Below are 12,337 nucleotides of genomic sequence, written 5' to 3' on the forward strand. Positions count from 1 at the left end.
GTTCATCTTTGCACAATTTGACATCCATATACCAACAAGTGTGTTTAGACCCAGACCTGACACTTTTCACAAGGATTAACTCATAGACCTAACTATAAAACACAAAATTATAGGGGCGCCTGGGTGGCTCAGTCAGTTAAGCTTCTGACTTTGGCTCAGGTCATGATCTCAGTTTGTGGGTTCAAGCCCTGCCTGGAGCCTGATTCTGATTCTGTGCCCTCTGTCTCTTCCCCTCCCACTCATGCTATGTTCTCTCTCTCTCTCTCTCTCAAAAAATGAATAAACATTTAAAGAAATTAAAACACAAAACTATAAAACTCCTAAAAGATGATATAGAAGAAAATATGGATGACCTTGAGTTTGGTGATGAGGTGTTTTTTTTAAGTTTTTATTTTAATTCCAGTTAGTTAACATATAGTGCTATGTTAAATCAGGTATGCAATATAGTGATTCAACAGTACCAGACATCACCCGGTGCTCATCACCACGAGTGCCCTCTGTAGTCCCCATCACCTACTTCCCCCATCCCTCCACCCACTTCCTCTATGCTAACCTTCAGTGTGTTCTCTGTAGTTAGAAGTCTGTTTCTTGGTTTGCTTTCTCTCTCTCTCTCTTTTCCCCTTTGCTTGTTTGTTTTGTTTCTTAAATTCCACATACAAGTGAAACCATATGGTATGATTTGTCTTTCTCTGACTGACTTATTTAGCTTAGCATGATATATTCTAGCTCCATCCATATTGTTACAAATGCCAAGATTTCATTCTCTTTTATGGCTGAGTAATATTCCACTATATATATATATATATATATATATATATATATGCCTTGTCTTCTTTATCCATTCATGTATCAATTGACATGGTGATGAGTTTTGAGATACAACATCTAACTATAATTCATGAAGGAAAAATTGATAAGTTGGACTTTATTAAAATTTAAAACTTCTGTTTTTCTAAACACACTGTTAAGAGAATGAGGAGGCAAGCTATACCCTTGGAGAAAATATTTGCAAAACAGAAATCTGATAAAGGACTTGCATCCAAAATTTATAAAAACTTTAAAAATGAAACAATAAGAAAACAGAAAACTAATTTAAAAATGGGCAAATATCTGAACAGACACTTCACCAAAGAATAAGATATACAGATGTCAAATAGTATATGAAAAGATGCTCTGGCACAAGAACAGACATTCAAATCAATGGAATAGAATAGAGAACCCAGAAATGGACCTACAAATGTATGACCAACTAATCTTTGACAAAGCAGGAAAGAGTATCTAATGGAATAAAGACAGTCTCTTCAGCAAGTGGTGCTGGGAAAACTGGATAGCAACATGCAGAAGAATGAACCTGGACCACTTTCTTACACCATACACAAAAAGAAACTCAAAATGGATGAAACACCTCAATGTAAGATAGGAAGCCATCAAAATCCTCGAGGAGAAAGCAGGCAAAAACCTCTTTGATCTTGCCCACAGCAACTTCTTACTCAACACGTCTCTGGAGGCAAGGGAAACAAAAGCAAAAATGAACTATTGGGACCTCATCAAAATAAAAAGCTTCTGCACAGCGAAGGAAACAATCAGCAAAACTAAAAGGCAACTGCCAGAATGGGAGAAGATATTTGCAAATGACATATCAGATAGAGGGTTAGTATCCAAAATCTACAAAGAACTTATCAAACTCAACACCCAAAAAACAAATAATCCAGTGAAGAAATGGGCAAAAGACATGAATAGACACTTCTCCAAAGAAGACATCCAGATGGCCAACCGACATGAAAAAATGCTCAACATCACTCATCATCAGGGAAATACAAATCAAAACCACAATGAGATACCACCTTACACCTGTCAGAATGGCTCACATTAACAACTCAGGCAACAACAGATGTTGGCGAGGATGCAGAGAAAGAGGATCTCTTTTGCATTGTTGGTGGAAATGCAAGCTGGTGCAGCCACTCTGGAAAACAGTATGGAGGTTCCTCAAGAAACTAAAAATAGAACTACCCTATGACCCAGCAATTGCACTACTAGGCATTTATCCAAGGGATACAGGTGTGCCATTTTCGAACGGACACATGCACCCCCACGTTTATAGCAGCACTATCAATAATAGCCAAATTATGGAAAGAACCCACATGTCCATCGATGGATGAATGGATAAAGAAAATATGGTATACACACACACACACACACACACACACACACACAATGGAGTATTACTTGGCAATCAAAAAGAATGAAATCTTGCCATTTGCAACTACGTGGATGGAACTGGAGGGTATTATGCTAGTGAAATTAGTCAGAGAAAGACAAAAATCACATGACTTCACTCACATGAGGACTTTAAGAGACAAAACAGATGAACATAAGGGAAGGGGAACAAAAATAATATAAAAACAGGGAGGGGGACAAAACAGAAGAGACTCACAAATATGGAGAACAAACACAGTTGCTGGAGGGGTTGTGGGGGGGGGGATGGGATAAATGGGTAAGGGACACAAGGAATCTACTCCTGGAATCATTGTTACACTATATGCTAACTAATTTGGATGTAAATTTAAAAAAATAAAAAATAAAGTTAAAAAGAAGAAAAAAGAAAAATCCAGAAAAAAAAGAAAAGAAAAGATGCTCAATAGCATTCATCATTAGGGATTGTAAATCAAAACAAAAATGAGATACACCTATTAGGATGACTAAAATCCAAGTAACTGACAATACTGAAAACAGATGATAGGAATTCTCATTTATTGTTGATAGGAATGCAAAATAGCACAGTTGCTTTTTGGCAGTTTCTCACAAAGTTAAATACAATTAGGGGCACCTGGGAGGCTCAGTTGGTTGAACAGCTGACTTCAGCTCAGGTCATGATCTCACGGTTCGTGAGTTCTAGCCCCGCGTCGGGCTCTGTGCTGACAGCTTGGAGCCTGGAGCCTGCTTCAGATTCTGTGTCTCTCTCTCTGTCCCTCCCCAGCTCACACACACTCTCTCTCTGTCTCTCTCTCTCTCAAAAAAAACATTGAAAAAAAAATTTTAAAGAGTTAAATGTAATTATACCATGTTATTCAGCAGTTCCACTCCTTGTATATACTCAGCTGAATTGAAAACTTACATCCACACAAAAACCCGCACACAAATGTTTTTAACAATTTTATTCACAATTGCTCCAAACTGGGAACAATCAAGATGTCTTTCCATAGGTGAATGTGGTCCATCCAGACAATGGAATGTTATTTAGCACTAAAAAGAAATGAGCTATCAAGCCATAAAAAGACTTGGAAGAATCTTAGAGTAAAAAAAAAAAAATAATGTTTATTTATTTTTGAGAGAGAGAGAAAGAGAGAGAGAGAGAGAGTGAGAGAACAAGCAGGGCAGGAGCAGAGAGAAGGGGACAGAAGATCCAAATTGGGCTCTGCGCTGACAGCGGTTAGTCCGATTTGGGGCTTGAACTCGTGAACTGAACTGCAAGATCATGACCTGAGCCAAAGTTGGATGCTCAACTGACTGAGCCACCCAGGTGCCCTTAAATTTTTTTTAATGTTTATTCATTTTTTTTGAGGGGGGGGGAGGGGCAGAGAGAAAGGGAGACCCAGAATCTGAAGCAGGCTCCAGGCTCTGGGCTGGGAGCATAGAGCCCCACACAGGGCTCAAACTCACAAACCGTGAGATCATGACCTGAGCCTAAGTCAGATGCTTAACCAACTGAGCCCCCCAGGCGCCCCAAGACGTGGAGGAATCTTAAATGCCTTTTACTAAGGGAAAGAAGCCAATCTGAAAAGCTACACACCGCATGGTTCTAACTATATGACATTCTGGAAGAGGCAAAACTGTGGAGACAGTAAAAAGATCAGTGGTTGCCAGTGGTTCAGTGGAGATGGGGAGAGAGAGGTGAATGGTGGAACACAGGGGATTTTCAGGGCAGTGAAATTATTCTTTATGATACTGTGACAGTTTATAACTATCATGATGCATTTGTTAAGACCGGTAGAAATTTACAGCACAAAGAATGAACCTTGATGTGTGCCAATAGCACAGTCATTTAGCAGATGGGGGGGGGGGGATGAAAGAATGCAGACTCTGACAAGAAAATCAAACTGTAACACTTGAAATTACCTCACTGAAGGAGGCAGAGAAAAGGTGCTGATGGAAGTATTTTTGGAAATGAGCAGAGACTTGTAAGACTAAACACTGTCCTCTGCTTGGTAAAGTTGTATCCCATGGGTTAACAATTCTGTTCTTGCTGCGCACACGCACTAGAATTGAACAATTAAGTAAATGAGTGGTGGATGACGGAAGCCAGGTATCTCGCTGTCAGAGTGGAAACTTGCTTACCAGAAAGAGGAGGAGGCCAGAACATCCTTGTGGTGTCAGGTTACATTGTGGACACCAGCAAGAACTCAAGTTTAACTTACTATGGATTCATGGTTACATGTAGAAATGTTTGTAGATGTGTCTATGCACAGGCTAGTATGCACACATAGACTTCCTTACTCTGTCAGCTGACAAGACCTTGAAGCTGACACCCCAGTAGCAATGAGCACACCCAGTGCCCAGATCTTTGTTTCTAAGACATTCCCCGATACAAGGAACCAGGGGTCCTTGAGGAATTGCTGATTTCAGGACTGGATAGGAAATACACAAATGATCCTGGAGCATCAGAAAGTAAGTGATGTTCTCTCTGCCCCTCCCCCACTTGTGCTCTGTCTCTCTCTGTCTCTCAAAAATAAATAAATGTAAAAAAAAAAAATTAAAATAGAAAGAAAGTGATGTGCAAACCCTCCCCCCCAACCAAGAAACCTACCCATCCACCAACCCAACGAACAAAAACACCCCAGAATAATGGGGTCAATGGGTTATGTCAGATGGCACAGGAGCTCACTGAGAGGCTCCCAGTGGCTACAGTCAGAACAGATTGAACAACAAAATCAATAAAGTTGACTAGGGTTGTAATCGAAATACTCAGGACTCCGAACTGATGAAAATAAATTATTGCATAAATTAATAAATGGGCGAGGGGAGACATATCTCCAGTGCAAACCCCTGTTCCCACAGTGTGGGGCTCACAGCGATTTCCCTCCAAAGGGCACCGTCAACCTGGTGGCCTTTCTAGATGCCAGTGTCATGCCGGCCTCACAGCCCTTTAAGCTGTTCCCCAGCCGGCTCTGTGCCCTGCCTGACCAGCCCCCAACTGAGCAATCATGTCCTTTAAGACCTCAGGCCATGTTTTTCTTTCTGCCCAGGGCACCCTCTTGTCCTCACCAGAGGATCCTCCCATCACCCCCTCTGCACAGCCATGCTGGAGCACCAGGATGGCCAGCCTTGTCCCCCTGGGCTTTGGCCCTAGCCCCATGTGGCCATAGCCTGTGGGAGGTCTCTCTCAGAGGCTTTTCTCTTCTCCATCAATAGGGCTGGCCTCTGGCCAAAAGATCCTCAGGGGATCCCAGACCACCTGCCTAGGCGGCTCCTTCTGTAGCTCGTGGGTCAGGAGGGGGCTCCCAGACAACCTTTCTGAGAGAAGCACAGGAACCTCTCATCATTTTAAGCAAGTTTACAGCAGGTGCCCAGGATGCACCCAGCGTTTGCAGACAGAACAGACAGTGGGGATGGCCTAGAGTGACCAGTTCATCCTCAGCATCTTCTGAGGCTCAGCCTGAAGGCCACGTCTCGTACAGCTTTCCCAGCCCAAGGCCCAGAGTGACAGGAGCTGCCTTTTTGTCCTCTTGCCAGGCCCATTCACTGTCTTCCAGGGCTCCAGTGGGCCCGGGCCCGAGGCAGGAGGACACAGAGGGAACCTACCTCATGCGCCCGTGAGCTCTGCACCTCCTCCCGAAACACAAGGCCCCACCTTGCTTGCATCAGGCCCCACACCCTCCTCGCTGGGGGGAAGCAGATTCCAGCCCCGGAAGCAATTGCTATCCTGTGTAGCAAGGGCTGAACCCACCAGGAGACTCAGGCAATGAGTGGCTGTTGTCCATTCTTCTCCCGCCCCAGCTCCTGCCACAGAGGGTTTGAGGGAGCTTCTAAGGAGTGCCTGCAGCATTCACAGGCACTCACACCCGCCTGGGCTGGGGGAGAGTCAGGGTGGGCAGACGGGATGAGAGACCCAACCTCTCTGGGGTCCCAGCTGCACGATGGCTTCCCGACACTGCCTCACTGTAGCCGGCCCACTCACAGCATCATCCCACAACCACAAAAGCCATGGGACCCTCCCTGGAGCTCTCTGGAACTGGCCCAGCTTGGACGCGCACCGTCTTTGTCCAGAGAGACTGGCACAGGGACCTGGACACACGTGCACATCTTGGAGGGCTGGGAGGCTGGGGCGGGATGGCCCTAGCTGGGCGCACGCACAGGTACCTGGCCTCGGCGCGTCTCGCAGTTGTGAAGGTAGCTCAGGTGGTAGATCTTCAGGTTCAACGTGCCAAAATTCAGGTACTTCAGGAAGACCTGAGACAGGAATTACAACAGCAGGAGTTTAAAACCCCAGTTGTCAGAAGGTGCTCAGGTGTGCAAGGGTGCAGAGACGCCCGGCTGCCTGGAGCAGGGCCCATACGCGACACCGATCGCAACACACGCAGGCCCATGGCGTGTAGGAGACACACATACGTGAGCTCTCAGAGCTAAGAGGAGGGGAGGTCCACACACAGACACCAAGAGAACACACGTGCACCCCGCCAGCACAGGACAGACCTGGGGACGGGGTGGCCCACATGCGGAGGCACCCATGCCCGCAAGGGCCCCCAACACTCACATCTTCATCTTCGCTTGTGAAGCACGGGCCGTCGAGCTTGTTCACGGCCATGATGACGGCCACGACGTCTTTGCCATTCATGATGGGTGTGGCCAGGATGTTCTTTGTCACATAATCGGTCAACTCATCAGCAAAGGAGCTGAAGTGGGGACACTGGGCAGCAAGAGGGGAGAAAAGAGAGGCAGTCAGTCTGTGGACCTGGACCACCCTGACCCTGGGGAGGCCAGGCCTAAGCTGCACAGAGTCCACTGCCCAGGCTAGTGCTAAGACCCAGGTGCTGGCGTCGGGAGCCCAGGCAGCACAGGAAGACGTAGCCCGTGGCCTGTCCTTGTGGCTCTAGCCTGGCGCAGTCCCTATCCCTCGATTTGGAGCCAGTTACCCCAGCTCTCCATCATAGACTCTGCTGAGCCCTCACAAGCCTGGATGTGGCAGGCCTGGGTCCCTCCGCACCTGCTGCCATCCAGTTAAGCAGGTCTGTTGGATACCTGTCCCAAAGCCCCTCCTAGATCAGGCGGCCCTCTCCTGCCTTCACCTCCCTCTGGGCCAGCCCCCACATGCTCCTTCCCAAAAAGTGTGTTGGCTGAATAAAGGGTGAGTGTGAGTCGGGGTGGAGGGTCCCCTGGGAGTCTCCTGGGGTCATGCTCCGGCCAGCAGGTGCTCCGTGGGGTCCGTTGCCCCTATGATAAGGCATGTGTCCGCGTCTGGCTCCCAGGGCAGGTCCCGCTAGCTTTAGGGTTGCTCCTCCGGGCCGCTCCTTGATTGGGAGCTGATTGACGGACTTCCCACAGGGAACAAGTGACGGAGTGTCACCAGGATGAGGTCCCCCAGGTGACTGGGACTGTCCTTCAGAGTGGATGTGACTCCAGCTCTACCCTCATACTTCCTGGTGCTCATATTTATTTACATGAGGCCCAAGTGACCAGACACAGAGCTGCAGTGAATGGCTCAGAGTTGGGCTGCTTGGGTCAGGGCCTGGGCTTGCCACCGTGTCACCTCCAGCCAGGGTGGGACAGCCCTGGGCTCCTCTCTTCACCTGTCCGCTTGGGTTGAGCGAGGCAATCTCCGTAAACGCTCCCTACATTTGGTTATTATTACTTGTTAAAAGGGCTCTTTGGGGTTTACTCAAGGACTGTTGGTCCTGTGGCAGACAGAGGAGTCACTGACCCCATGTGACTTCCCGCGCCTTCTCTGTGGCTCCGCCCTCATGTGGCCCAAGGACGCTGCGTCCGCTGCCCAGACTCCCTTGCATGGGCAACTGGGCCACAGTTCAGGCCAATGGGAGGTCAGAGGAAGCCTGCTGGGGACGAGGACATCCCATGCTCTCACGAAGAGGTGCATGCGTCTGGCACCAATCTTCTCAGTTCCTCTCCTGCCTGATGATTGGAGAGGTAGCTGTCACCTGCAGCCACAAAGGGAAATCAATACTGAGCCCCGGAGGTGGCAGCAGCGTGGGCAGTGGCACCAGCGTTCCGTGACACAAAGGGGGGTGTTCCACCTCACCCCAGGCCGAGCACAGGCACGAGCTCAGGGCCCTTTTCACGCTCCCATCCTTGATGTTTGTGAGCTCTCCAGTTACCTTCCTGGCCACACGGCTGGGTCTCCTGGCAGGCCCTCGACTCTGCCCCAGACTTTCCTTACTGTCCTTCAGCTGTGTTCCCCTCTTCCCATCTGGGGTCCCACCAGCACCCCTGCTCCCAGGTGCCCCCCGCCATAGCAGCACCCCCACTCCCAGGTGCCCCCCTCCGTACCAACACCCCCTCTTGTTCCTGCCACACTGGGACCCTAACTCTGACGCCCGTGGCTGTAGCCTCTCCTTGTCCCTGCAGGTAGCTCGTCAGCTCCCACAACACCCTAGGTACAAGGTGAAGGGAGCCTCAGGAAGGTTCTGGCCCAGAGCTGTGCGGTCTGAGCAGAGTCACCCCAGGGCTGGAGTCACCTGCGTGCCACACCCTTGTACCCTGTACCCAATCAGGCTCCCTGCCTGCGTCTTCTTCTCCACTGTGTCCATGTCAACGCTCCCACCCCGGCTTCTCTGCTGAATCAGACCCCACCTCACTCAGAGCCCCTACCACACTGTGGGCAGGGGGCTATGCTCAGGCTCCCAGAAGTCCTGGAACCAGAGCTTCCTGTAGCAGAGTGTGAGAGTAGGAGCAGCCCCAGCCCCACGGCATCCTAAACCTCATTCCCAAAACGTCTGCCCTCTTGTGCCCCCAGTCCAGGGGTTGGAAGCCACCCACCACCCCATGGAGGGGAACTTGGTGTCTCCTTGGCACCTCCCTCCCCCTCGGCCTCAGTGGGTCTAGGGGTCCCGTGACTGCTCGAAAGTGCCCCCAACCCTGTCCCTACTGCCCAGACCCTCTTCATTGCTCTCCTGCAGCATTTATCCATGTTCTGCACTGCCGGCCTGGTGCTGTCGCCCTCCTCCCTCTTCAGAGTTGGCCTGGCTCCTAGACCTTCCCCACAAAGCCGTGCCCCTAACGCCAGTCTAGCCTCCTTCGACCCCCCAGCGGCTGGCTGCCCCAACTGGGGTCTGGATGCCTTGGCAATACGCAGGACCCTTGTGATGGACTGTTTCTGGGCCCACAGCTCTTTGGAGGGGAGTCAGAGACTGTCCCAGAACCATGTCCCTTCTGCCTGGCTGCTTGCCATGAACCCTTGGGGGTCTCAGGAGCTGCAAAGTAGTGGTGGGGTGATGTTGCAGCCCTGCGGTGTCCTCCTGCCACCATACACTGGCTGTCCTGGCTGCCTGCAAGGGTTCCCTGCCCCGCTGGCACACACTACCCTCCAAAAACAGCCTCCATGCTTTTCTCATCCTGCGAGTAGGGTGCTGGAACCTCAGACGGAGCAAGGCTCTGTCTCAGTATCCCCTCTGACGACAACCTGGGTCTGGGAGCCTGACATCGGCAATGCTTAGAGCTTTGTGACATACTTAATGGAAATGTGCTTTTTGGCTGATGTGGGCTCTGTTCTCAGTTCTACCGCGTCTGAGATAAAGAAGAGCCAGCACAGCCCTGAAGACTGAGGCCAGTGCTATGCCCCTGACCCACTGGGGGACAGGTTAGGGCAGCCTGTCCTCATGGAGGCGGAAGGGTCTGAAGAAGCCGAGGGCCCAGGGATAGAGGAGGCACAGGACCCAGGATGGCCATGCCACCTGACCCAGACCCTCACCCAGCACAGGCTTGGGAGGCCAATCGGAGGACAGGCCCCTGGGGGCTGAGGGGTCTGCCTCAGACTCAAGAAGGGAGGGGTCAAGATGTAGAGAGAGAAGGAGCAGGGGAAGTCACTCAGTGCAAGCCCCCTGCACCTTTCCCCACTGCCGAATTCCTTATTTTCCTGTTAATTCAGGCTCCTGATATTCTGATGCATGGGTGACCCATTTCTTAAACGGGAGTGGAGATGAAGCTAATCCCAGAGATTACTATATTCAGGTCGCTGGACCTGGGGTTGTTTAGAGCAGATAAGTTTAAGAGGATTGCCACCACTTCCTTCCCAAGGGACTTGGGGGGACGTGCACGTGTCTGTTCGCCTCCAGGAACTAGGGGACAGAAGCTGTTTTGAGAGAAACCCACCCTGGTGGGCAACCCCCTCTAGATTCCTTCACTGAAAGTGGAAGAGGCTGGTCCAGCTCGGGGCTCCTGCTTGCCCCTCTCACAGGCGAGAAGGGAGAAGAGGGGAGAAGGCAGTGGCTCCCATTCTGCCCCAGCGGCCTCTTCCTGCTCCTTCTAGGAGCTCCTCAACCCCATGCCCACATTGGAGGCCCTTGCCCCTCACACATGTCCAACAGGCACCTCCTTCCCTCAAGTGCCAACCGCCCTGGCCTCCACCCCAGGGCCCCTGTCCTCCTGCTGTGCTAGCCCCACACTCGCCCTCCTTCCCACCCAACAAGAGCCTGTCCTCCTGCTTCTCAGCAACACGAATTCCTGCCTACCCTTCCTGTGCCACCTGGACCAGCCCTGGTCTCCCTGCTGCTTCTCCCGAACCCCCAAACTTGCCTGTGCGAGCAAGCAGCATGGTCTCCTATGGGATTGTGAGTTCCAGGCTCCAGGGTCAACTGGCCCTTCCTTTCTGGGCCTTTGCACAGCCCCTGCTCTGACCCCTCCCCCCTCCCCCCCCCCCCCCCCCCCCCCCCCCCCCCCCGCAAGCTCCTGTGCAGGGGCCTATGCATCAGGGAGGCAGCAGGGCCTGTCCGGGCCACCCTCCCAGCCACCTCAAGGCTGGCTTCCTTCCTTTCTGTGAGCTCTGGACCAAGCCACCCCACTCACCCCACTCACCCCACTGCCCCCGGCTGCCTTCCTAAAAGAAGAGGTCCCCACATGGCCTGCAGGCTGGCCGTGGGACGGGTAGGGACCTCTCGCCAACCGCACCAGTCGTGGCCCAGAACCCACCTCCGTCACGTCCTTGATGTTCACCATCTTCTTGGTCTGAGCCACGTGGCCCACAACCCCAATGTCCAGTGGGAAGACGATCTCAGAGTCGGGGGGCACCAGGCAGTCCTCTAGGACGCTGCCGGGCTGCACGCTGAAGAGGCGCGTGGCGAGCTCAGCCACGCCGTTGCGCTGGCGGTACATGAAGAGGCTGCAGCGGTCGGCATGCAGGATGGTGCAGAGGCGTCGCAGGATCTTGAAGACCACCCGCTCCATGTTCACACTCTCCTGCATGTCCTGCACCAGCTCAAACAGGGCCGTGCTCTCCTCCACCTGGCACAGCTCGCGGAAACTGGCACAGTCCACCGGCTGTCCATCCTCGTGGGCGCCAGCCACATTCTCGGGGCTCAGCTTCTTCCCAAAGTACTGGTCCGCGAAACTGGGGTTCTGGTCAAGGAACTGTTGCACCTGCTCCCCGCTGAGGCTCATGGTGTCCCACTGCCCGTCCAGGAGTCGTGGCCGGTCCCCAGGCACACACAGACTCCCAGCAAACACTGTCATCAGCAAAGCCTTTCTTAATGACGATTACTGAGGACTGGGAGGACGCCAGCTGACTCACCCACGCTTGCCCCCCTTGCCTTAGATCTTGGACTTGGTCTGATTTTCCCAGGGGTGGGTGATGATGGGAGCTCAGGGGCTTCTGCCTGTGGCAGGGGTCCTGGGAAGCTGGGGGTAGGGAGTCGGCTTCCACCGGAGGAGCCCCTCACACCTAATCCTCCAGAGGGGTAATCCCACAAACACCGTGACCCTTTCTTCCTGGGGGATTGCCTGATAATTCTGGATGGTCCAACAGGCATCCCCACATCTCCTGGCCCTCACACCTGGGCTCAGGTGTGCTGGAGAGATGGGGCACCAGCTCTCCCCCTCGGGGAACTGCAGCCCAGCCCCGGGCAGGGAGAGGGGGACCCTCCTACGGTGCCAGAGGTCAACAAATGCAGCTCCATGGCTCCGTCCTCATGGAAGGAAGTGAGGAGAAGGGAGGAAGATGGTCCGGCATCCGGTGTGGAGGTCAGGCCACAAGATGGGGGTTTGCAGAGACCTTCCTTTCTCTCTGGTGGTGAAGAGGTGGCCTGGGCATTTGGTCTTGCAGGTGAGGGGTTTGCATGTGAGAATAGGTCACCTGGCTGCACAACAGAGCTTCTCTGTTAAGAGCTAGTGCCCT

General features: G+C 51.9%; 1 protein-coding gene across 1 annotated transcript in view; it reads right to left on the minus strand.

Annotated features, from left to right (window-relative positions):
- PDE6B (phosphodiesterase 6B) overlaps positions 1 to 11,619 on the minus strand; it is a 34,355-nt gene extending 22,736 nt beyond the window's left edge. Inside the window, exons 1-3 of the mRNA XM_042934084.1 lie at positions 11,137 to 11,619; positions 6,752 to 6,904; positions 6,358 to 6,447 (exon numbers count right to left, since the gene is read on the minus strand). Coding sequence (XP_042790018.1) covers positions 6,358 to 6,447; positions 6,752 to 6,904; positions 11,137 to 11,604 — 711 coding nt within the window. The 5' untranslated portion in view covers positions 11,605 to 11,619. The remainder of the gene's footprint in view (positions 1 to 6,357; positions 6,448 to 6,751; positions 6,905 to 11,136) is intronic.
- Positions 11,620 to 12,337: the final 718 nt, after the last annotated feature.

Source organism: Panthera leo, chromosome B1 (assembly GCF_018350215.1).
Source record: "Panthera leo isolate Ple1 chromosome B1, P.leo_Ple1_pat1.1, whole genome shotgun sequence".
NCBI classification, from domain to species: Eukaryota; Metazoa; Chordata; class Mammalia; order Carnivora; family Felidae; genus Panthera; species Panthera leo.